This window comes from Haliotis rubra, unplaced genomic scaffold (genome assembly GCF_003918875.1).
Source record: "Haliotis rubra isolate DU_JTF1 unplaced genomic scaffold, ASM391887v1 Scf120, whole genome shotgun sequence".
Lineage (NCBI taxonomy): Eukaryota > Metazoa > Mollusca > Gastropoda > Lepetellida > Haliotidae > Haliotis > Haliotis rubra.
Window position 1 is genome coordinate 267313 of NW_025765115.1, and position 26988 is coordinate 294300.

General features: G+C 39.6%; 1 protein-coding gene across 1 annotated transcript; it reads right to left on the reverse strand.

Moving 5' to 3' along the window:
* Window positions 1–6879: 6879 nt before the first annotated feature.
* Window positions 6880–26203, reverse strand: LOC124263263 (isocitrate dehydrogenase [NAD] subunit alpha, mitochondrial-like). Its single transcript, XM_046697859.1, is given in 12 exon segments — window positions 6880–7508; window positions 8595–8747; window positions 9495–9576; window positions 9703–9767; window positions 10157–10228; window positions 10230–10260; window positions 11773–11906; window positions 12816–12945; window positions 14252–14424; window positions 14919–15002; window positions 16066–16110; window positions 26072–26203. Coding segments are annotated over 12 exon segments (1101 nt in total). The 5' UTR covers window positions 26120–26203; the 3' UTR covers window positions 6880–7424.
* Between the last annotated feature and the right edge of the window lie 785 nt (window positions 26204–26988).

Below are 26988 nucleotides of genomic sequence, written 5' to 3' on the forward strand. Positions count from 1 at the left end.
TAACCCCGTCCCATAAACCGATCGACCATTGTAATTATTTTAGAATTGGTATAAGACGTTTTGTTGTGCATTTTTTTGAAGGATAACAGTCAGAAAGAGCATCAGAGATGTTTCTTTGGCCTGCATATATGTATGCATTTGAATAAAGATACCACTGTTGCAACAGTTTTTTCATCGATTCAACCGAACAACATTTTCCCACCATGGCATACGCTCTTTTTCCGATGGACACAGGGGATATTCGACTGTACATGAAAACCGGTTGCACCTCTGCAACAACCCATTTTCCACTGTACTGTTTTCAAGGGACAATCCGGGACAATTCGTTTGCCTGTGCGTGTGCGTGCGTGCGTATCAGCATATACATGTCACATTTACTTCCCACAGTACATGCATGGCATGCCATCACTGTTTACTAAGGTCGACTATTTAACAACAACATCCCTAACTAATTTCTAGCGGTATATAATTGTCCACAGAACGCTCGATGCCTCCAGAAACACCCCAAAGTCTCAAAGCACATTTACAGCAGTTCAGAGCAATACAATTAAGAGAAAATCAACTTAAGGGTGCAAGTCGGCCTCTTCGATAATTTACCTTGGAGACAAAACATGGCCCTGTTAATTAAAATGTCGATATTCGAGCCCTACATGTCCTCGTGCACTGGTGGTACGTCCTCAGCCGCTCCATCGATCTGACACCTGCACCTCAAACAAAGCTGCGTGCAATTAGGATATGCATGAGAGTATGGTTTTACGCCGCTTGTAGCAATATTACAGCAATATCACGACGGGGACACCACAAATGGGCTTCAGACATTGCACCCATGTGGGAAATCGAACTCGGGTATTTACAACTAAAGGCTACCCCATCGCCCCAATAAGGATATAATTCAATAGACTTGAATTTTCAAAATATACCAGAGGAATATGCATCACCAGTGTGTTACAAACGCATAATAAATCTGGAGACTTGTGGTACAAAATGTTTCCGATTATTAGTTTTGGTTCCAGTGCTTTATTTAAGCTAATGCGAGACATCAGTTACACTTGATTATGTTGAAACAGAGACTGATAAATAGGAGTTGAAATGTGAAATCCGTCTTTATGGCTGTTTTGTATAAATATAGATTTTGTGTATCACATACATGAGTAAGGATATTGTTTGTTCGGTATTCTCAAAAGGAAGGGTACAATTTCACGGACAACAACTTCTTGTTTACTGCATAGAGTGACGTTTCTGTGTTGATTCCTACACTGTTATCAAGCTTGAAGTGAATAGAAACATCGATCTACACCGGAACGTCGCTCTCTGCAATACAGTTTAACAAGAAGTTGTTGTCAATAAATATGTAAGCTTTGTTACTGACTGGAGGATATGTTGCGTTAACTCGCAGAGCTTGGTTTATATTGACCTACTGATTGTCTCAGATCTAGACACAAGGTAAATGCTGTTTAAGGATGGAATGTCGTTATGGACAATAGCCACAAGCATTTACTAAAACAGCAGGTTTGTCACACAAATACAACTATCGGGATTATCTGTTTTGTGCATTAATAAGTTCAACACATTTATTTATAAATGTATATCTATATATACAATAATACTGAATATCGGCAGGCAGCTTATACCTATATGGGTATGATGTGTGAAACGCACAACTGGGTTGCTTGGAGATATTGCAGCTTAAAAACATATGCATTCACTCTCAGAGAGAACAGCAAAAGTTATAATTCTTATTTCATAATGTCTACCCTAATCTCAGCAGTCCATAACAAACTATTTCCCTAGTTGGAATCTAAGAGCATACCGTATTTGCGGTTTGGGGGACAATGTTTGGAAACAAGTCCGTCTTTTGATAAAGGCAGGGTCAACTACAGATGATTTTCTCGCGTTACATTTAGATGCCATAAAATGTACTTAATTTATTGTCACTCTTCGTTCTATGAACCAAGTCTCAAAATCAAATCTACATTCATAAAAGTGTCCTGCTAGAACTATGTTGAGCCAAACGGACGCCTTATGGGATGTTTTGTATACTGGCGAGTTCATACAAAAGATACGAGAAATACAAAAGACATTCACGATTCGAAGAAAAAATAGAACAATTCGCACAAACTATTCCCCTATATCGCATTCTTTGTGTATATAGGTGTATTTTATATCGCACGCAAATAAACAATTTGATTTGGCCTGATCACAGTCAGTGAATATGTTTTGACGCCGCATTTAGCATAACTTAAATAATATCACTGCGGGGGAAAACAAGAAAGTGATCTTCACCCGCCGTCACCACCGAATTTAATGTCCCGAGCTTTTTCGGTTTTCGTCCATACGCGCAGATCATGGAGATCGGATTGTAAGATCCGGAGCTACATTTTATACAACAGATGTCTTGTTAATATAATTTGTTCCTCATAATGTACACACAGGAAACTTGCTATCCGTCGTGCACAACCAACATATGTGTGATGTTGGCATGAATACTCTGGTGTAATACCAGCACAAATGAATGGGCGTGGCAGATCTACACAACTGAACAAAAACATTATAAAACATCTCCTAAATCAGAACGCCAAATAAACTACACACACGCTCTGCGGACATTCGATAAATTCACACATAAAATTTACGACATCATTCTGGTCAGAAATCCATCCTTTTCTCCTTCATCTCTCTGTTTAATTCCAATCTCTCTAATTCTTTTAGAAAACAATGACTCATATTGTCTTCTGGGACACATTGAAACTGCCGCGTGTTTTACCGTTGTCTCCTGCACATTGAAATCAACGTTGAGGAGTAAGGCTGTGATTACAAAAAAAACTTCAGTAATGGGGAGACGACATAGGGCAAACACACGACCCCATCAAAGAACAATGGCAGGACCATATTACGACCCCCTGGCTTTACCCTCAGTTGTTTTCTTGTACCATGTTGTCGTCTGCAAATTTGTTCTTCGTGTCGAGGCATTCGCCGCCGGCAAAACAGAAATCTCTCCATCAGCTATATCTGTAAACAAACTGGTCACAAAATCGAAGCTGTTTTCTTGAAGGCACCAAACAATCACTTGTATGTGATGGAGACCTTACGACGTTCGTGGATGTGCATAAATAATGTGTAGGAATACTAATATTACTCTCACACGAGATGTTGAACAGAACTGCTTTCACATAATTATGCAGAGGCCATATAATAAATAAATTTATGGTCTCAGGTCTATGCACATCTGGCCGAAGTACCCATCAAAGGTAAAACGAGTCCTATATTAATTTTCATGAAATTATTAAAATTGAAAATGTTTTTATAGTTACTCGTCATATATATATCCGACGATTATGAACTGAACACCCCACCAGTGAATAACTAAACCTTGCGACAAAGCACAGTTTAATTTTGACATATATCGCCTTAAACGTCACTTAAGAGAACTTGCAAACACTCAAGCAATATTACTTCATATTCCTGTTGTATACACATGTACTTCAGTACCTGACAGCTATATACCGGCATGATTAAGTCTGTGGTATCTACAGTATGTATATCCATGTATATACATGCGCAGTCACTTATGATTACGCTGGAATGTGAACACGCGTGTCATTCACCTTGACCCTGGACATAACAGATGACGTTGTCAGACGCGCGGTCGATCTCGACCGATCACCTGCTGTCGAACTTTCGGTCTTAACACATCCGTTCCTGTCAGTGCAGAAGATGGATTCATATGCGTAAGATCTTAATCGATATGGCTGTTCCGAAAGGATCCTTTCTCGTCTCTACCATATTTTACAGCCGCCTCGCCCAGTAACTTATTCAGCATTGCTTCTGCTTTGGTTGTTGTTTTAAGGCGCGCTCAGCAGTATTCCGCTATAGGATCCGGGTTAGAATTGATCTTCAGCGACCTATGCTTGTTGTAAGAGGCGACTAATGGGGACAGGTGATCAGGATCACTGATTGTCTTTACACATGTCATCATACGCCAACTACAGAGACCGCAGCTCATGGTGTCAGTCACTGGATTGTCTGGTTCAGACTTACAAATTTACAGACCGCCACTGGAATATTGCTGAGTTTGGCGTTAAACAACAACAACAACAACAACAACAACAACAACAACAACAACAACATCGAGACACATACATGAACATGAGTGGCCCACAAGCGCCGGCATTGTACCCATACTGATTGTGAGGATGTTGGTTACATCAATCACTGTATGACCTGTATCAGACAATATCATATAAACATAACCATGTCAAAACCATTAAAGAAAAGTAGTTACAAATGCCTTGTATATTATACATGTGCATATTACAGGTGCATTAACATGTGGAAACGTGGACGACATTTAACTGTAACGGTTTTGGACTGTAACGATGGACAGTTCACCTGGTTATGTCCTAGGACATCACATTAACTTGGGGCATGGACTCAAGTGATCAACAGCATGAGCATCGATCTATGCAATTGGGATATGATGACATGTGTCAGCCTGACCACCCTATCCCGCTAGTTGCCTCCTACGACAAGCATGGGTTGCTGAAGATCAATTCTAACATGGATCTTCACGGGTCAGAAATACTGTAAAGTGAAAAACAAAATTCTCCCGCAAGATAACAACAATCGATGTATATGGGACAACAATATAATCAAATCTGTGTTCTGATCGGTGTTGAATTGTCGATTGCTATTAAGGCCAGCAAATACAAAGCATGTCACTGAGCATGGGGGTATTTGTGAATGATACCCATCTATTGCTGTACTGGACATATTATTATAGGATTTTGTTTTATAAAGCGCACGCATCCACGCAACTGGTACATGCTGAAGGCGCTGGTATTTTCCCCTCGATCATTGGACGTCAATCTCACCGGCACATCGTATTATCAATCTCAACTCCCCGGGGATCATACAACTTTTTGCAGCCACTAGTGAGTGAGTGAGTTAACATTTAGCGTCACATGGGCAATATGTCAGCCATATCGTGATGAGAACAATTTCATTTATGTCAATTTTAAAACAAACAAATATATAACGTAAAAACCTGTCATCAAAGGACAGTAAAAATACTAGAGTATCACATCTCTTAACTTAAAACTAGCATGTAAAACTAAAACATTTTAATCCAAGAAGACAATACAATATAAAACACGGGCTATAGATCGCCAACAACAGAAGGTAGATCACCATACTAGGGACCATGGGGACTTACAGTGCCTTTGCTACCTTCATGGACCCAAGTTGGATTTACACCATCCCCTCAGCATCTGGCGATTGCAGGAAAATCTAGCCGAATTTTAAAAGAACAAAAATACTACGTTTAAAAATTTGGTAAGCTTAAATTTAACACTGAAAGTTTTGGGACTTACGTACCTGCAGCCACTAGGCACACAGAGTTAATGCGGATTTCCATCCTTACGAGGTACCCATTCACAGCTGGGTGGACAGTACTTTGTCCAAGTTTACTGCACGTTGCTGTACCCGCAACTAGGTGTTTGCACATATTCAAGTGGCCACCATCTGGTCATATACCAACGGATTCGTGGGTTCTTTTGTGTGCACGGGTTTGTGTACTGTACACTGTGTACTGTTTGTGGCTGTGACAACACTGAAAGAGTCTGCACACAAAGTTGACTCCAAGGTTTTTTACACCCGGTCACAGTTGGGCTCGATCCTGACACCTCAACCTCGCTGGATCACTAGCCTGGCGCCTTAGACAGCTCGCCCATCATGCCCCACATGTTGTAATGGAACATGCTTCTTAAAATAAACCAGTAGGCCTGGTTTCTGCCACTGCCATTTCAATGCAGTATTCCTTATTTATTCTCAGATTTCCTCCCACAGCACTATTCAAAGCTGGTGATGAAAACTGGAAAACATTAAAGGAATGCTTGAATTTTCCTGTGTTCCTTTATTTGTTTCTCTCAGTATACTAGTATATCTAATTCACTTCTGCGCATACATTAGTGTTAACTGTTGTTTACCACAGTCTTGTGTACACATAGAAGTCCAGAAAGCTCCACACTTTGACACTAAGATAAGAGTATGGATTTAGTTGTAGCTCAAAAACTTCTAAGATTGGCTGGTTCCCAGCTGTGACATTTTTATTACACACACAAAACAGATATACATAATTATATACATGTTCATGCATTGTCTGCACTACTGCATTGCTACACTTCAACCCAACCTATGGCAACTGTTTTCACAAACAAGGCACTACAAAGCTCATGACAACTTATTTTATTGTCAACAATATTATGCTAATATACATCTATGTTTGATCAATTAAAGATATGTAACAACTATACACACTGACGTAAAGGTCAAACACAACTGCGGTGGGACAGTTGCTTCCATAATCTCATGGTTCTCTACTCTAGCATGGCACACTCACTAAACCAGAGGCTGTTGCAAAATCAGAAACTGCATACCTGAAACTGTTTATCTGTGCTCATCTGGACATCACTCCGAGACATGCCAGAGTAAAACCAGTATATGACCTATCAGAAGTTCATGCATCTTTGTGGATCCATGCAACAGCCTCACTCTCAATATAACACACATCTTAGATGCCCAGTATCAGAAATATGCTGGAGTTGAGTTTAGACGGTTACTACATCATAGCTGTAACAAAATCTGGCTACATCATGATGTGGTCAACATGATCCAGAAAACACAAAATGCAGAACAGAAACAACCTATGTCGTAGATTACAGAAGTATCAGTTGAACCCGCGAGAAAGCTTGGAGGGTTTCAACGTGCAGTGCAAACTACAACAAGTAGCCTGATAATGACTTTCTGTGTCTGTCTCACCAATATGCAGCAAAGAAACCATTTTTGATATGTGCATGAATTACCAACATACTGTATGTTTGCTTTTCGTTACAAAATGTGTTCTTATGAAGACAAGAAGCATTTTCCCAACCTCTATCAGCCTGTTATCCTGCAGCTGATGGAGGTCAAGAGGGAAATACCATTTGAAATAAACCTTCACAAATATGATATAAGTATATTTATTTCAATGCACACTCATTCAACATTGCTACAATAACAAGGTGTCTATTGCAAAAAAATGCCCCAAATATATAAACATATAATGTTCAAATTGCAAACATACTGTGTATTAAATAACACTCATAAAGTTATGAATTTTGAATTTTCATCTCTAACATTAACATTCATGGACACCTGACATCTGTGAAGGATTTCAATTCCTACCAGACAGATTACACCATTAGCAAATGCCACACAGGAAACGTTCACAGGTGTCGATGACATTACAAGATTTGAACCATACACATCTGTAACTTCCACTTTGCATAAAAATAAAAAAAAATATATAATAAATAACAAAGAAAAGTTAAACAAGGGAAAAATTGAGATTGTAATTTGTGCTGTACATAAGCTTCCACAGCCTGGTCTTATGTTGAGCTCTCCACCCTGCGACAGATTTCTTTTGTGAAGTCAGAGCACGTGGCATTTCCACCTAAATCTCCTGTCAGCACCTGGGAGACAAAACAAAGATGTTATTTAGTATTGTAGGTTTGTATACCATTGTACTGACAAGTAATATACATGATATCAATCTATGTCCAAAACACTTCAGCCTACCAGCACAAAGGTGTACTTTCACCGAATTTTCAACATATCTAAGTCTTTGCATATGGTGTAGTGTATAATTTGCATGATGATTTTTCAAAATAAAAAGAAACTTTATGAAGCATAGGCTTCGGACAAGTGACAAAGGCCACAGACTGTTACATGCACTTCAAGGTATCACAGATTATACATGGATATCAAGTTAATCAAGTGGTGGTGGTGTGTGGTCCTGTGCATAGAGCTCAGGTCACAATCAGTTGAAGTTAAGCAACACTGGGCGCGGAGAGTCCTTCTATGGGTGACAGTGTTTGGTAGCTTGACTCCTGACAGTTTCTAGGACTTCAGTCCTGCCCCACAACGAAGCACATGTGATACATGTGATCTCACCATTGGCAAGTGAGTTTGTTCAGAATTGCCTCTGTTCACCCAGCAGAAAATGGGTACCCAGTGAAATAAGTCATGAGACTTCTAGAGCCCAACAGGCAGCTTGGGTTATCCGGGGTAATAATGATCAGAATGTGCACTTTGAGCAGGATATCTAGCCTGGAAAAGGCGCGTTATAAATATTCTCATTATTATTATCATCAATATAATTCCTGAAATGACAACGCATTTGAAGAAGCCAATCTCAATACAAATGTGACTAAGCTATCTTTCCCCCCAAGGATCCCTCCTTAATGTCTGTATCGGTGAAAGTTATTTGATGAAGAAGTCAGCAAATACTGCAGCTTCAGTGACGCAGCCTGAGGGGAGACCTGTCTCAACCACACACTCAATGATAAAATGAGTTGTCACTTACTTGTCAGCTTAATGTCAAGCATAGGGATTTTTCTTCAAAAAGAGAAGAGACTCATTTGATGCTCTTATTCATATTTCAAACAACATAAAAAACACACGGTCATAATCCCTAATCATATGCACCAATTAACGTTTAAGGAAAAGAGTGTGTTGCTAAATCTTGAACCCATGAAATGGTGTGACATTAGACATACCCTTCCTTCACTGATGACCTCAAGGGCGGCCTTCTCTATCCTACGAGCATGTTCTCCAAGGTCCATGTGTCGCAACATCATCACTGCACTGAGCAGCAGGGCTGTGGGGTTGGCCTTGTCCTCCCCTGCAATGTCTGGAGCTGTGCCGTGAACCTGCCATCATGATTCACAGAGCAGTCTTTAGTCATGGGAACTGGTTTCAATTTCATGACTAAATATTGGTTTGGAAAAGGATTCAGTGATCTGACTGATCATGCCGAAAAAGCCCAGAAAAGTATTACATTTACAGCTATCTTCCTTTGTATCCTTCATGTTGTAACCAAATATATAATACTAAAACCATTTTCGCTATTCTCTACATCACAAACATATCCACTAAGTAAGTCATCTTGCAACATCACTACAGGCAAAAAAAACCCAGCAGGTAAATAGATTTGTGATTTTCAATGAATTATACAGCATCATATTTACCCCCTCAAATTCATTAATTTACAATAACTGGTTGTATGAGAATATTTTGCATATTTTGTTCCATGAAACGAAATCAGCAAATTAGGGGAATAATTAACTGAGTGCTTCTTGAGTGTTTTGGTTCTGTACATATTATATCTAAAGACTTTCTTAATCAATAATATAATGATGAAGCATATGATTTTATTGATAACCACTTCTTATTTATTGCATAGAGTGATGTCTTGGTGTAGATTCTTACACAGTAACAAACTACATCACTCAAGGCAATAAAAAATTGATATTTATAAAGTCCTATGTTTGATTATTGACACACCATCTTCTAGAATGGAGACCAAACAATTAATAACATAATGATTATTGAAACTACCTTACCACTTAAATTTTTCATTTTGAAAATTGATAACACTGATGATAACACAAACTCACAGATTCAAAAATAGCTCCCTCTGATCCAATATTTCCACTTGGTGTGACTCCAAGGCCACCGATAAGGCCTGCACACAAGTCACTGGAAGCATAACCACAGTTTTCGTCAATATTGTGAAAAGACATTAACAACATCTGATTTTAGAGTCCTTTATTATAATGTTTGCTGTCAACTGCATTGCTTGGATGAAATGAAATCTATCCTTACCTCAAAATATCACCATACAAATTTGGCATAACCAGGACATCAAACTGTGTTGGATCCTGGACCATCTGTAATGAAGGAGGATCGTCTCGTACATATAATGTATGATGGAATCGTTGGCTAAAAGATACCATTGTCAGTGTTCATGATGAACAACACAGACCTAAAGGATTTTCAAACTTGTCAGCTATTCTTGAACATTGTCATATGCCATCAAGGAATATAAACTGTCAAAATATTACATTACTGAACTAGATTGTTAATTACGGGAAATCATAACATGTTTTGCATATAAGCAGCATGTATCTGATTCAGATTTAGCAGTTTAACTGTCTTATATATATGTCAAGAGAGAGAAGGAACAGAAGAAAAACATGCAAAAATCTAGAGCAACCATTATTATATATGCTTGTGGCTGACAATATATATATGATTCCTAAAATACTGCAAAACTTACATTAAGGCAAACTGTATCCAAGTACATTTCAGAAAACTTGATATCTCTATTTTTCTCTGCTACCTCTCGACAGCATTTCAAAAAACAAACCATCTGACATTCTCCTGAAAAAGAGAAGTGAACCAGGAGTTTAATCATCACTACTGACTAGTCAGCAAGTCTTTTAGTTTGACTTTCAAAAATCAAACCATCTTACTTTTCTAATTCAAATAAACTTTACATACATGTATTACATATTAATGAATGTACACTCTGGGATAGGGCTGTGCAATATGACCGGTAAACCGGTATATACCGGTACAGTATCTCGCGATACGATTATCATAATATGGTTCAGAATCTGCAATCATTGGATCATTGAGAATTAGTCCCCTTTGTATTATCTGCCCTTGACTGCCATAGCAACAACATGTGCTCTAAAAGTACCAAATATACTTTCATTTCTGTTGGTTTCATGTAACAGTTTACAAGTGGAAGTGTCTTTATAAGTGGCTCCAAAAGTGCCAAATATTCTACCAAATGCTTTAAGTTTTGTGGGTTCGAAATGGTTTCTTATGCCATCTTTTTTAAGGAATCAAGTGGCCTCAAATGGACCAATCTTTTTAAAAAAGCAAGATTTATGGATGTCAACTTCTTGTTGTGAATAACACGACGTTTCAGAGTGTATGCTTGCTCCTTCATCGAGTCATAAAGGAGCAAGGATACACTCCGAAATGTCGTACTATTCACAATAAAGAAGGTGACATCTATAAATCTTGCTTTCTTTATGCATTCAACTTCTAAATGCCCTTAAAAGATTTGACCAATCTTTTATTTGGACTTAATAGCAGAGCCTTTGGCTTTGAGTGACCATTTTGTTTGTTTTATAATGGAATACATGTTATCAATTTATTATAAAGGCCAAAATCTTAAAAAAACTTGTAGGACTGTATAATGATATTCTAGTCAAGGATCTTACTTATTGGATGTCACATGAGATTTCAAGCTCAAGCAGTTCACCTAAATCATGTTTTTGTCTTCTCATTTTGCAATAGCTCATGTTAATACATGTTTATAATGGAGTTGAATCTGATTGAATCACTGACATACAGTAACAATAATTACATACTGCATTGAAGTGCATTCCTTTGAAGAAAACAGCGCTGATGATGAAAATCATGTTATTTCTATTAAATTTATCATTATGTTAGCAAAACTTTGTTGGAATGCAGTACTTCAATTAAACATTCTACATTAAGGCTCAATATCATTTCATTTATTTGTAAACCATTGGCATACAGCCATACATAATGGGGACAGGGAGCAACTAAGAAGATGATGTCGCACACAGACAGCTAAAATGAATTTATGATGTACACACTTAGGCAGAGTCCTTCCAGTCAATATATCACAATATGTATTGCAATATCTCTTAAATTATTGCAATATATCGCAATATGAAAATCAGGGCAATATCCAGCCCTACTCTGTGAACACCCGGAAATATCCCTGTAGCCTCATTCCATCAAACTGCTGTGAGTGTCACGTGATCACTGTTGTAATGACATATTGACTTCATTCACTGGCCCCAAATAGCCCTCATAGCCCAAGATTTCTAGCTAACTTTCCCAACTCACATGATGTTGGCTTTGTGCACTGCTGTGACTGTGCTTCGATCATTGTCACGGGCAAACTTGAAGGCATACTCGGCCACCCTCATGGACGCTTGTTCTGTGATAAGTTTGATGCTCTGTACAACTCCATCAACAATCTAATACAAGGAAAAAAACATCAGTGTAGTAAACTTGATTAATGTCAAGAACATCAACAAAACCAAAATTGATCAAATCAGTTCCCAGGGTTCATACACTTGAAAGTACCCTAAATTCCATGACTTTTCCATGGTTTTTCAAGGCTATTTTCTGAGTTTTCCATGACAGGGCAAGCAAGGGCCCAGTACTTAAACACGAAATTAAAGGCCACATGAACTAAATTTCCATAACTTTTTAAATATATGCCCAGTTTCCATAGCTTTTCAAGGCCTGGAAATGTAATATTAATTTTCCACAACTTTTCCAAGTTTCCATGACCTGTGCGAACCCTGGTTCCTTGTCAAAGCACACAACCATACAACAGAATGTAATAAGGGAGACAACTCTTCAGATTTGAACATACACACTGCAAACAGGCCTTGTCTTGTCAAAGCAGGGATGGGATAATTCATGACCATCCCTGGAGGATGTATAATGCATCACAAAGCTATCAGTATGCTACCTGATGTGCACAGAATATTTCAGTGAATATTGCAACAATTTCATTGTTTGCCTGTTTGTCATCATGTAACAATTATCCACCTCTAAACATGTCACATGGAACAAAAATATTTTGGCTTCATAAAACTTACTGAAATCTACCTTTCAAAAACAGATTGTGTGACTCTTTCGGTATCATGATGCTTATCCTGACCTCACTATAGAGATACAATGCATGTATCGGATTGCAACTTGTGAGTTGTCCAAACCAAGTCCTGTAGGCATCCAATACATTTACAGATACTACTTGTATATTTTATTAACAGTCTGAAATTACCAACCCATAAGACACTTAAGACAAACACTTGGCAAAGCTGTGAGTTAAAGGGGGACAATGAAAGAAAGCTGAAAGCTACTCATTCACTTACAACATGTTCAATGCCACTGTACTCTCCCTCAGTGTTTTCTCTGATGGTCACAATGTCGACATCATCATACGGTGTCTTGAACCCCTCAATAGAGCGACATGGTCTCACATTAGCATACAGGCTGAAAGCTCTGAAACAAAGTCAATTTCTGAATATGCAAGCATCACTAGAATCAAATGAGTTGCTTACTAGTGTAAACTTTGGATTAGAAAATCCAAGAGGAATGAATAAGAACCCCATAACCAATAAACTTTGATGGTATTATCTTAATAATAATAAAAAGAACTTTTCTAAACTATGGCTTACAAAATAAGAATGAATAAATTTGGAGTGAGTGAGTGAGATTTTACGCCGCTTTTCGGAATACACCAGCAATATCACAGCAGGGGACACCAAAATTCGGCTTCACATATAGCACCCATGTGGGGATTCAAACCTGGGTCTTCAGCGTGACAAGCGGACGTTTTAACCAATAAGCTACTCCACTGCCCCAACAAAATTGAAAAGAAGTTCAACCATAAACTGTTTTATGACATAAGTTAACTGAAGTAATCTATTTGATAATTAGTAAGGTCCACAGAATATTGATCATATACATGTATATGATGGATGCATGTAAATAAAGTATAAAATGTTTGTTTCATTTCAGTATAATCCAGTCTGAATTGGGCATGGGTAGGTTGGGGCAGTTGTGAAAGACAAAATGAGCTATGCCTACAAATATCAGAACATGTATGATCAGGGGTGGAAATAACTTTAAAATTGCTAGTGTACTCGGTACAGTGGCACATGTAAAATCACTTGCCCTGATAATTTTTCCAATATACCGGCCGTTTTCTTATTGATTTTTTAAATAAACAACATAATTAACATTGGAACATCAACTGGACACCGGTACAGTGTGATATACAAATTTGCTTGCCCGACAGAAAAAAAACACTGGACTCGGGGCGTTGGGCAATGGGTTATTTCCACCCCTGATGATACGTGTCTAGGTCTATTTTGACAATCAGTTTAGTAACACTGGCATAATCAGTATGATCAGTGGTAGATACTTACATTGGTCCAATGGTTCAATTCCTGCATATATTCATAAGAACCAGTGACATTAATTGTCCTCGAGGTCTAATGTTATTTGGGGCAGGAACAAAGCAATTTAAGTTTGTACAACTTTTGAAATCAGTGAGAGACTGACTTTAACTCTAACAAAACCAGCAACTTAAACAAGCTAGCTTGGTGCAGTGGTCACCTTCTTGGCTGGTTTTGTATCCCAATTGTACAGTGAAATAATGCATTTAATACCCTTTTTGGTCAGGACCATTGTGTCTTGTGTAGATCCAACAGAACCAGCAGGTTCATATATGTAATGGCCATATGTAATACTGACAAATTCAGGTCAATGTCATACACTATTCAGAAGTGTTAGCCTAACTTACTTTCTAAGTGCCAAGTTAAGTGACTGGTGTCCCTTTCCAATGGGTGTAGCAAGTGGTCCCTTCAGTCCAACCTTCGTTTTGCCCATTGACTCAAAGATCTTTTGGGGAAGGTGGAACTTGCCATCAGGTCCCTTGACTGGAGTAACATCGACCTCCTCCCAATCCACTGGGGCCTGGCAAGAATAAAAAACAAATTGTAGAACACTGTCATGTCAGAAATACAGGCTAAACATCAATTCTAAACAGATAATAGAGCCTATCAAAAGATTTAATTACAGCTGTAATCAGGAACTTAACCTGGGTCTATTGAACTATGAATACTGGGGGTCTCTTGGTAATAATGTTTGGGTGTAGGGAGCTCAAAGTTTGCAAAATGTGGCACGCTTAACCTGATTTAATAGAACTTTAGCCAAATTTCAATGTTAAACAGAATTTGCTTGTTTTTCTTAAAAGAATAGAAAAGTTAATAGTAACTTGAATAATTGCAAAAAAAATAAGTGATGTAAAAACCCCATAATTATATGGTTCTGATTTTTACACCGGTATGCCAGGTTTTGATTTATGATATAGTTGGTATTTTGCTGTCTGCAGTGATAAACATTCAATGAAATAATGAATTTAGTTGTGACATTATTTACTGACAGTCAGTGACTGTTCAAGGACTTACCCCTGATGCAGCAAAGATTTGCTTGACAGAATCAGAGATTTCTGGTCCAATGCCATCTCCTGGGATGAGTGTGACAGTTTGAACCTAGGAATAAATTGAACTTTGGTTAAAACAAGGGAGAACACTGCATCAGCATTTACAGGTAATCTCTATTATACAAGCATAATATCTTTTGATATGAAATGTATTAACACAATATGATAAAAGCTTTATGCTCTGAGGCACGCTCGGGAGATCTACAATTGTAACAGTGAATGTTGATATTCCAGAACTTCATATCAATGATTCACAAGAGGAATATACTTATCGTCCAGAACCATTCTTCTAAATGTTTTAGTATGCAAAAAAATAATGAATAACTGACTGACTGACTGAGTTCGGCTTTACGCCGCTTTTAGCAATATTCCAGCAACATCACAGCGGGGGACACCAGAAATGGGCTTCACACGTTGTACCCATGTGGGGATTCGAACCCGGGTCTTCGGCGTGACGAGCCAACGCTTTAACCACTAGACTACCCCACCGCCCCAAATAATGAATAAACAGTGTCTTGTATGCAAATGTATATTACAACTTCCATGGCAGAAAGATTAGAGGTGTCATTTGAATGAGAAGTCATGGTAACCTATTCAAAACCATGGTTTTCGAAGGATCATGATGCACTTTCATTGCAGATATATCCCAGGAGATATTGCTTGATCTCACCCAAACATAAGGAAACCAGGTTTGAATGATAAAATGACACATAGGACAGGTATGTGCCCCAAACATGAAACTTGAGTGTGAACCTCAACCAGCTTCTGCTGCTATTCATGAAAGTAATGAATAATTTGTGCCCATTATATACATATTATATCACATCAATAGTTCTAACTTGATGGATAAATCACAGTGACAACTGTTGTGGCTTAGTTAAAGGCTGACTGCTCCACTTTCAGACTCGTTTATACAGGATGTCTATTTGTCTCATCTGAACCATAAAATTTGATACAGCATATAAAACTGTTGTAATGATTTAAAAGAACAAGGATTGCATTCAGACAAGAGAAGTTAAAACTGAAATTAAAATGTTTCTGTTACTGCTGATGTAAAGAAAGGCAATTCATACATAATAATCATTACTGATAGAAAGGAAATTCACACATACCTGGCTGGAAAAATGTTTCAACCCAGGGGTGCTTTGAAATATACTCTGCAAACAAAGATATATTGTTATTAGCGGTGTTACTGTGTCCAAAGCCACTGATAGTGCCATTTTAAACATGTACGTATCACAAGAGAAAGCATACCTAATTGTACCAAAGGTGTTTTTTTTATCCTGAAGCTTGTAATTGTAACTAACATTGAATGATTACTTACCAAAATGAACTTCTATTTTATGTTACATATACATTTTTCAAAACATTAAGTTATAATTCCATAGCAAAACAGCAAAATATGTCTTCAATTTGATGCTTTGTTTGCTTGTATTTAAATACTGCATTCTGAGCAATGTCCCAGTCTGTCAGGGTACATTGAGAAGTAGCTACCAGGTATCCAAGACTGACATCCTGATCCATTCAATCATCCCCTAAAATAAACATAAGTTGCTTTATATTTGATGATATATGATGTACTTACAAAGTTTCATCAATAAATGTTAAACATTTTATGCATATTATTGCCTTGGAGATGAAAACATATATATGAAACTAAAACATTCATTCATAAAACACAATTTTGCATTATTGAAAACATGTAATTTTTAGAGTAAAATTGATATTTTATACTTATCCTGACTCATGCTCTTTTGCTTGTCTTCTTCTTCTTGCGAACATAGTGGAAACACTTGTATCTCCTTAATTGAAGCTCCCTTCAATGTAAAATCACTAATTGGTACTCACCACGAGTTGCTCCCCTTTAATCCCTCTGGCGGGAAAGGTGTCGCCACCTTATACCTCGTGCTTCACTCTCTCCTGATTTTGCGAGCCCAACACTTGAATTTACGGGGAAATCCAAAGTGTTATGTGGGGAGGATGGGAGGGCTGACCTCATGAGTCAGGATAAGTATAAAATATCAATTTTACTCTAAAAATTACATATTTTCCTTATCCTGACTCATGCTCTTTTGCTTGTAGAATCCTACGGAACGGAGGAGGGAGTAATAGAATACTTTGGATTTATAATTAGTGATTTTGTATAAATATAACTGTAATAACCGGTATGGGAACTTCATGAAGGCATTGACTTAGGATATTTCCTGTATTTAAACCATAGGTTATATAATGCCATAATTGGGTATTACCTTGATATATACTGAAAAACCATTACATATATTATATATATATATAAGTGACTCTGATAGAGTCGCTGTACAACTAAACATAATGTCAATATATACTTAGGGGTGAATAACCTAAGCTAAATATATACATAGCTCTAGAACTCCTTAGAGTTATAAGCTAGCTAAATTATGTATATAATACATATTAAACTTGTGATGGTAATATTTAACGCCTACGAGGGACTGTCAGCTGTTGAGCGAGGACCAAAGGGCCAAAATGGTGAATGCCAGAGACATCTTCTGTGGTGATGTCTCTCAGGTAGTGATTCTCAAACACCATGTTCGATTTCCAAAAGCATCCTTCCATAATTGTGTTCAATGAACAGTTACCGTGCAGGGCGAGGGTGGAAGCCAGTGCCCTAATCTCATGCGGATTTGATGCTGTTGGTGGGTCCAAGCCTGCTGCCTTGTAGGCGCGAAGTATGACAGTCCTTATCCAAATAGATATGGTAGTACGCGAGACTTCTGTTTGATTCGTTGGTGATAAGGGGATGAATAATCTTTTGAGAAATCTTCGCCTCGTTTTGGATCGTCGTAAGTAAACTTTGAGAGCTCTGACTGGACACAGTGATAAGTCTTGTGTATCTTGTGATCCGAGAATCGAGGATAGCGCGCTGGTACATGGAATAACCTGTCTGGTTGACCTGGTAGTTGATTTTTGGCGATGAAATCCCATCTTAATCCCAGGTGCGCTATGTTTTGATTGTCATCAAACTGTATCCTCTCGTAATCCAGAGCGTGAATTTCAGATATTCTTGCTGCCGTGGCTAGAGATAGCAGAATTAGTGTTTTCTGTGAGAGAAATTCAAAGTTTGTCGATTCCAAAGGTTCATAGGCCTCACTAGTGAGGTGTTCTAACACTATATTCAGATCCCAAGCTGGGGCGTGGAACTTCCGCTTTTGGTCCTCCAATCGAAAGCACGTAGTAAGGCCAGTAACTCTGGAGATTTTGTCAGCTTGACACCCGTTCTCATAGTGATCACAGAGCTAAGCGCGGCAAGATATGTTGATATCGTCGAACCTCTTAAATGTTTGTTTTGCCGCAGGTAACACAAATAGTCTGCCACTTGAGGATGTGAAGCATCTCTCGCTGTAAATCCTTTATTAGCTGCATAATTTTCGAAACTGTGCCACTTGTCGTCGTACAAGTTACGAGTCGAGTGTCGTAAGGCAAGCGTGACGCTTTTGCCGCCCTGGCAGAATATCCTCTCTTGTTTAAACACATTTGTATACAGTCCATACGTGAAGTTGGTAAACTTCTGGGTTTCCGTGCACCTGTTTTGTGTGTGGATGTATTAACAGGTTTGAGCGCTTGGGTAGCTCTAATATTGGTTGACCGATTTCTTGAATTAGAATGGGAAACCATACTCTGGCCGGCCAGTAGGGCGCGACCAAAGTGAGTTGTAGACTCTGTGTTTGTTTGATTTTCTGTAATACTTGAGGTATTATTGCTGGCGGCGGAAACGCGTACGCGTTGAGGCCTTCCCATGATATACTTAGAGCGTCCGTTTCCCAAGCTTGTGGATCTGGGATTGGTGACACGAATGTCGGTAGCTGATTGTTGAATCTTGTGGCGAATAGATCTATTAGCGGCGCTGCTAACGGCTTGATTATCTGTGCAAATATTTCCGTATTGAGCATCCACTCTGTCGGTGATGGTAGATGAGGCCGAGAGAGCGCGTCTGCTAGTACATTTCTGGCTCCGGGGAATGTGAACTGCTCTGATCTGTAGATTTAGATCGTGGGTTAGATCGAATAGTTGAAAGCTTAAGTTCAAAAGGTTCAGTGATCTCGTTGAGCCTTGCTTGTTCACGTAGAACGCCACTGTGGAATTGTCGGTATGAATCATAAGGTGCGCATTTTGTAGAAATGTGCTCCAATGTAGAATGGCGTTGATTACAGCTTTCATCTCTAGGATGTTTATATGGAGTTTGCTTTCTTGTTGGTTCCATAATCCCGATGTCGTCTGGTTGGCGAGATGAGCTCCCCAACCTTGAAGTGACGCGTCCACATATAGATGGGTTTTGAATTCCTGCTCTGCTAAACAAATCCCTTCGCAGACATTCGATTTCTTTGTCCACCATAGTAGATGAGGTCTGAGATGTTTCGGTAGACTGAATGGCGGTAAATCGTCGAGATGTGCATTGATGAAGACCTGTAAGGGACGTAACTGTAACCTGCCTCTGACTGTCATGTCTTGGGCTGATGTGAGGAGACCTAAGAGGCTCTGCCACTGTCGAAGTGGTAACGGAGAGAGTAGAGCTGGTGGAATGGTCTGTTGGATCTTGATCCAACGGTCTTCTGGTACGACGATACGGTTGAGATTTGTGATAAATCGAATGCCTAGGAACTGTAGGTCTTGTGGACGGTACTAGGTCCGACTTGAGTAAGTTTACTAACCATCCTAGCTGTGTTAGTAGCTTTATGATGTAGTTTAACTGTAGTTTGAGATGCTGTGGATCTTGATCTACTTGTATCCCGTCGTCGAGGTGAAAGCGACTCGTAGCCCTTGATGATGAAGATAGGTGATAATCGGGTTTCGTTATCCTCATTGTGAAAGCCAGGGGCTGATGATATTCTGAATGGGAGCACTTTCCACTGGTAATGTTGCCCGTCTAAAGTAAACCGTAGGTATTTCCTGGCTTTGGAGTGTATCGGGATGTGCAGGTAAGCGTCCTGTAGATCGATACTGCCCATGTAGTCCATGAGGAATCAACTGCCGTAACTGAGGTAAATGTATCATGCGGAACTTCGGAGGTTTGCGTAGATAGTTCTTGTTGAAAAAGCTCATGTTGTAGATGAGTCTGTATTTCTCCTTGGAGTTTTTCTTGGGAACTAGGAAAACTGGGGAGTAGAAACCTGGTTCTATGTTGTCTTGGTCTAGTACTTCTATGGCCTGCTTTATTAGGAGTGATGTAACAGCCTCTCTTAACTTCGGTAGTTGTTGTGCCTGTAAGTCGAACTTGTGAGGGTTGACTGTCAGCGGAGGCTTGGCCTTTAGTGGGATATGAAATCCGTGACGAAGAATGTTGGAGACATAAGGGTCTTGTAACATTCCCCAGTTTTCCCAGTATAGTTGGAGGCGTCCACCCACTTGAGATGGTTGTACTGGAACGGCTGGGGGTGGAAGACTCCAGTCGTTCCGAACCTGTCTTTCAGCGTTTATAGTTGCGGGAACCTCTGGGTGTCCTGCCTCTTCCTGATCCTCCTCTATAGTTGCCGAATGGGCGACGAAAAGAATCTTTTCCTCTAGAGCTGGCTATCTTCCTGTCTCGTGCTCTCTGTAGGCCCGTGAATTTAGTATCTTTGTGAAGTCTGTCGAATGACGCTGGCTAGTGTGTCCATCGATTTAATCATAAGGACTTCTCTGGAATCCTTAGTGACTTCCTTGGAAACTTTGTCTATTTCTCCGTTAAAGATGGATGTTGAAGACCACGGGGCTGTATACAGTGGGGCTGTAAAGTTCTCACCCCAGTTGCAGGAAGCGAGGAGGCCTTGACGACGAGCTAAGGTCAGTGCTGCTGAAATAGATGTAAGATGATCTGTTAGGAACTGCTGGTCTTTCTTTTGCATAAGTAAGGCAGAATAAATCATTCTATCATCCTCAGAAGTCGTATCACGAAATCTGGTGATAAGAGTCTCATTGATCGTTCTAGATCTATTTAAACCAAAAACATAACGCCTCGTCATGGTTTCTATCTGGACTAACTTGAGATCATCAATCTTGTAATTCTTGTACTTGACGCCGTTGATCAACTTATAGTTCTCATCGATGTCTTGAGCTTTGAAGAAGGGGTCCATGTTATGCGTGGAGAACTTCTTGGCATGAAAGTTTGGTAGATGTGGTGTCTGAACTTTCGTGGCTTTGTGGAATGCTGCATCTAGATTCTGTGGGACTGCTGCAATCGGGTCGATCGGTGGTAGTGTGATAGCATCAGCATCGTCTTCTTTCATCAGATATGTCTGCGCCACATTGCCATTTTTAGATGGTGATGAGAGATCTAGGTTATTGACCATCCAATACCGTATCTCAGCATCGGAGAAAATAACTCCTCCATCATCCTCTATACCATCATCATTGATGAGAGGTTGGTGCTGCTCTGGACTGCGTGCTTCTGTCTCTACGTCCGGCGATGCTTGTGCAGCTCTGTATGGTGACCTGTAAGGTGATCTACGTGGTGATGAACGAGGAGGAGATCGTCTAGGTGATCTACGTCTATGGGTTGATCTTCTCGGTGACCTGTGAGGAGAACGTTGATAGCTTCGCGAAGCTCTTGTGTAGTCCCTCGATGTCCTTCTAGATGATGATGATCTGGATTCAGCTGCCCTTCGCGAATGCCTTCGCGAAGCTTCCTCTGCGTCCGGTCCGGGGGAATTACGATAAGACCTTCGCGAAGGCTTTCGTGATGTCTGATGGTCCGAGTCCACATCTTGGGATGAAAGTGACGAGGGTGATAATCTATCCCGCCTGCGCGAAGGCCTTCGCGAAGGCTGTACATCTAGGTCCTTCGTGGAGGTGGTCCGTGCCTTCCTTCGCGAAGGTGACATCGTCCTGGCTGCTACGTTGACGGGGGGTGCCTCTGGGGTGCTGTCTACGTTGGAGCCTTCGCGAAGGCTCGGTCCCTGCTTCTGCAGTCTATATCGGTCTTCCATCATCGTCATAATTTGCTGCATCAGGTCATCAGGGATGGTCTGCGACGACGTCGTCTGAGCCTTCTCTGCGGTGTTAATGATGGGGTCCACAGCAATAACGTCTGACATCAGTGTAGAGGCATCAGGCTGCATGGAGATCTCTGCTGAAGTCACTGTCGCTGACACCGGTCGCTTCTTGTGCCGTATGTCGGGGATGATAATCGGCTGGTCATCGTAGAGGCCCATTTCTTCGGCTGGAACGATCTCGGCTGAGAAAGTTCTCGCTGTCTTCGTAGACTTTCCTTTGGATGTCGACGCTGCCCTGGGGGTACGAAGTCTGCGTTGAGAAGACGTCGAGGCCCTCTTGGACTTTAGCTGCGATGACGGGATGTCTGGGGAGGCGGTTAAGCTTCTTAGAGGTGACGGACTGTGTCCCACGCCCCTCTTCGATGGGGTCTCTAGCAGAACACCAGGCGGTAGGGGTCGATCGCCAGCAGCTGACTAGATGGAGTATCTGGAGTATCAGCCATATTTAGCCCTTGTTTGCGTGACCTATCTGCAGCACGTCTTAAGACGCAAAGATAATATTTATTAAATGCAGAATTAGATAAATTAATGCAATAACTGCAACGTGAATCAAAGCGCACACGCGTAGAACAACTAGGGCATATTACATGCGGATCTGAGGCAGAAAAGCGTAATCTACAAATAGTACAGATTTTCATCAGCGTAATACTAGCTGAACAATCGAATACACGTGAATAAACAGTAGAAATACGATAAATAATCAATACAAATTACTGAAGGATACTAGCTATACCTCTATAGTAAACTATAAGAGGTAATAAACTAAGAAATATCAAAGGATATGTTGTGTAAGTGTAAGGAGACACAGGCGCTCTCGCATCCTGCTCACTGGGCGAAGAAGGAGAGAGTGAAGCACGAGGTATAAGGTGGCGACACCTTTCCCGCCAGAGGGATTAAAGGGGAGCAACTCGTGGTGAGTACCAATTAGTGATTTTACATTGAAGGGAGCTTCAATTAAGGAGATACAAGTGTTTCCACTATGTTCGCAAGAAGAAGAAGACAAGCAAAAGAGCATGAGTCAGGATAAGGAAAAATAAAGATTTTCCCCATCTTTCAACCCTGAGTTCAATTACATTTGTGACGTCTTTCCATTGTCTGCTCGCTCCATTACCTTTCAGGAATGGAGCGATGTGTACCAGTTTCAAATTTAAGACTTCATTTTGTCATTTTGACATTTAATTTTGATAACAGAAATATTACCAATACTTTGAATGTACTTTAAGTAGGGTAATATCCTCGTAACTCTGCATTCCTTAAAAATAATGGGCCTCGCCATTACCCTCTACATAATTTCTGTGAAGGTTAATAATGACTTACTTCCACGTACTTCGAGAAAAGAGAGATTCAGGCCAGTGTCACATTGAAAACATATAGTGTTGAAGTATGAATTTGTGTGTGTATTTGTTAGGGCATGATCTAGTTTTGCTCAACATTTATTAAAACACAGAGAATGGTGAATGCAAAATAATTACCATGACTGAACAGTTGATATGTTCTAATCATCCATCATGATTGTAAAACCTATTCCCAGCACCATTATAACATCTTTGTACTTTGTTACGCATTGAAGGTCACATGCAACCAAAAAATCAAACATAACTACAACACAATTATCACTTATTCATGACATATAATATACATTGCTGGTTATGAAAAAATATATAAACAAAATTATAAGCGTACAATCGCAAATCAAAAGTGCAATATTGTGTACTTGGGTTTACTTCCCAAGAAACGAAGCAGCCGGGATACCGAACCCAGTCAGAGCGGGTGGGTGTGCACTCAAGTGTAACGGCTGGTTCATTTGCAGATGCCCTCATGGCTCATTGTGTGTGTATATAGAGATGTTGAGTTTTGTAAATACATGCTCATTTTTTGTGTATAACATTTTGCAATCAACAGACATCATAACATGTCATGTTTACAAGTATCACACCTGCCTGTCTGTGTAATTACATAATGTGACAGAGACCGAACTCGGGCCATAAATCAATGCATTTTGTTTATGGTGTATAGCCTGATTGGTGTTAAGTTCAAATTACATGTGGTCTGTGATTGCAGTTGTGTATTGAATATGGTCATTAGCAGACAGGCAGGCAGACACATAGGTGTCAATAAAACAGACATTGAGTTTTGTCTGTGACAACGACATATCTATATCACAGTTAGAAATTCTGTCAACGCTAAATAATGACATTGCTTTTAAGTATCGAACTGAGAAAGTGACTCGGTAAGAAGAACGTGTGGTGAAAGGACAAATGATATTATATAAACAGTTAAATCTACTGTCATAACATATACAAATCTCGCGCCTGTGAAATATCAACAAAACATTAGAAAAATAGCTCACACCAAAGCCTTCACCGAGTATTCACCGGACAACCCGCTTCCAAGCTGCGCGAACCTATTTCACTGCACACGTGCTATGAGGGCAGCCCAGCTGTTGAAACCACTTGAATTCCCCCAAGCGCTGGGGAAAAATTAGTGAATCGTTTGAACTACGATTTCGCGCGTTTTTTTTCATCGCGTTATTTTTCAACTTTATAAGTTGAATTTGCATTTTTGATGATTTGTTTCGGTAAGTCCATACCGAAAGGTATCAGAATCTGCAAAGTTGTGTTTTACGTTGCATGTGACCTTTAACATAAAGTTCTTGGAATCATCAAAGAGGGCTGTAGTCATGGTAACAACACACATTGCTGTGATTTGATACATTTTCATAACAGAGCGCAAAGTAAACAAGGTTTCAGTAATTCACTGAACTTAAATGCTAACATAAATATGTCATATAACGTTTTTGGTTTATTTAATGGCATTTTTTCCAGTGCTTCAAAAACAGATGTGAAAAAACTATATTAACCTCCAATACGCTATAGGTTAACTAGTTTCACCTCACATTAGTGACATACAGTCTGCAGCTTTATCCACTGGTCTGAAGCTTCAGTTAACTAAAACTTGTTATGGTTCTTATGGTCTAGTGGGATCAGCCAGTCCATATGTCAAGATTGGTACCTGCTGAAAATAATCCCAACTTACAAGATCAGGGTGTGTAAGTGGTCATGTTTAATTCCACATTCCATTAGTTAACATTGTAGAAATATTACAAACGTTTACAATGTTTGAAGAAACCAAATTAGTTTAACAATATTCCCTTGCCAAACCAAGTTATCATGTTACATCACACAACATACTGTACACATGCAGAGATTTGACGAGTGAAATGAGGTCTGTATTTGAACTACTTGTTACTGAGGTGTTTTAGGCCACTATCAGCTTCACCACAGCGCCCCATTAAAGACTATTAGCCACATGGAAATGATGAAACCCACAAACATGAATTTGGAGCTGACAAATCATAAATCACTCAAACACGAAGCAACATCCTGCATGATTAAAAATTAGTGCTGACATGTAAGTCATGTGACTGGCGATGGTTTACATACAATTTTACTATATAAATAGATGGGGCAGTGTGTTTAAACATGAATTTGCTTCGAAAATGCAATTCAAAGAAATATTTCCTTCTAGAAATAGGTAAGCTGTCAACCAGGATATTTAATCATGTTCTCAACAGGCTCTATATCACTCCCAACAACTGTTGAATTGTAGTATGCAAATGAATGATTGCCCCTATATTTTACGTCATTACTCTGAAATATTTGAGCAAGGACATGCACATGCACAATACTGGACTTATCTTAAACAACATGGAATATTGGAATATTTAGAAAAGGTTTTTACTGTTCACATTAGATCTAGAATTTATAGCTTAACCTGTTGATTTGAGTCACTTGTGGCGTATATTTTTGGCCGGGAATGTTTCATTGATTTTTCTACATGAGGAAAGTGAAACAAAACTATAGGTCGAATCATGTAGTGAACTTCTAATTGCCCCAACCGTTTATAACCCTGACCATCCTATTTCCACGTGCTATACATGTGCTTTTTGACATTGCGTCGTCTGCAACAAGACAGCTTCATTCAAGATCACTGACATTGTAGATACGACGGAGACATTAAAACGTAGTAAAAAAGATATTAGACCCAACAATATAATGATTTCTGGCCCCATGTGCTTTTTCTTAAACACAAATTCACAAAAATAACTTACAGTGGATGGCTTAGTACGGAAGAGCGACCGTAACACTTTGCCGGCCATTATGTTGACCTTGACGACCTTGGAAAGATTGTGACGTCATATCCTTTTGTTGAGTTCCGCCGATATTATACGTCCGCCTCTCCACATTCACATTGTGTGTGTGTGTGTGTGTGTGTGTGTGTGTGTGTGTGTGAGAGAGAGAGAGAGAGAGAGAGAGAGAGAGAGAGAGAGAGAGAGAGAGAGAGAGAGCTCTCCACATTCACATTGTGTGTGTGTGAGTGAGAGAGAGAGAGAGAGAGAGAGAGAGAGCTCTCCACAGAGTGTGAGAGAGAGAGAGAGAGAGAGAGAGAGAGAGAGAGAGAGAGAGAGAGAGAGAGAGAGAGAGACTTTGTTCCACTTTGTTATGGGGAGGTGTGGGGGGCATATATTTGGTACACCTGTAGGGGTGGGGGGTGTGCCAGCAATTTTGTACATAAGAGTATGAAATAATTATGCTTAAAAATTATGGGAAGGGGGAGCGGGGGAGGGGTGAGTGAGAGCTAACATACCACCTACTAATGATTACAGGTTACCTTCACCCCCATATGCAGAGGCATATATCTCTATATATGACTATAAATGTTACTCTGCATACAAATAGTTCTACAGTAGTGATGACTGTGCTTGGGTGGTGTTGATTTGTATTCTTAAATTGTTCTATTTACTCCCACAACTGTGTCAGACATTCACTTGCTGCATGTACAATGTCAATGGAACATATAATATTACTCCATTTGATTAGCATGTCATGCCCCAAATGAAGCGATGGTGTGCATACAACTCCGTCATACACATGTATGAATAAGGTTATGTATATTTTCAACTTAATAGTAGCAGATACATGGGCGGATCCAGGAATTTTGAAAATTCCAGGGGGTTCGTACCCCCTG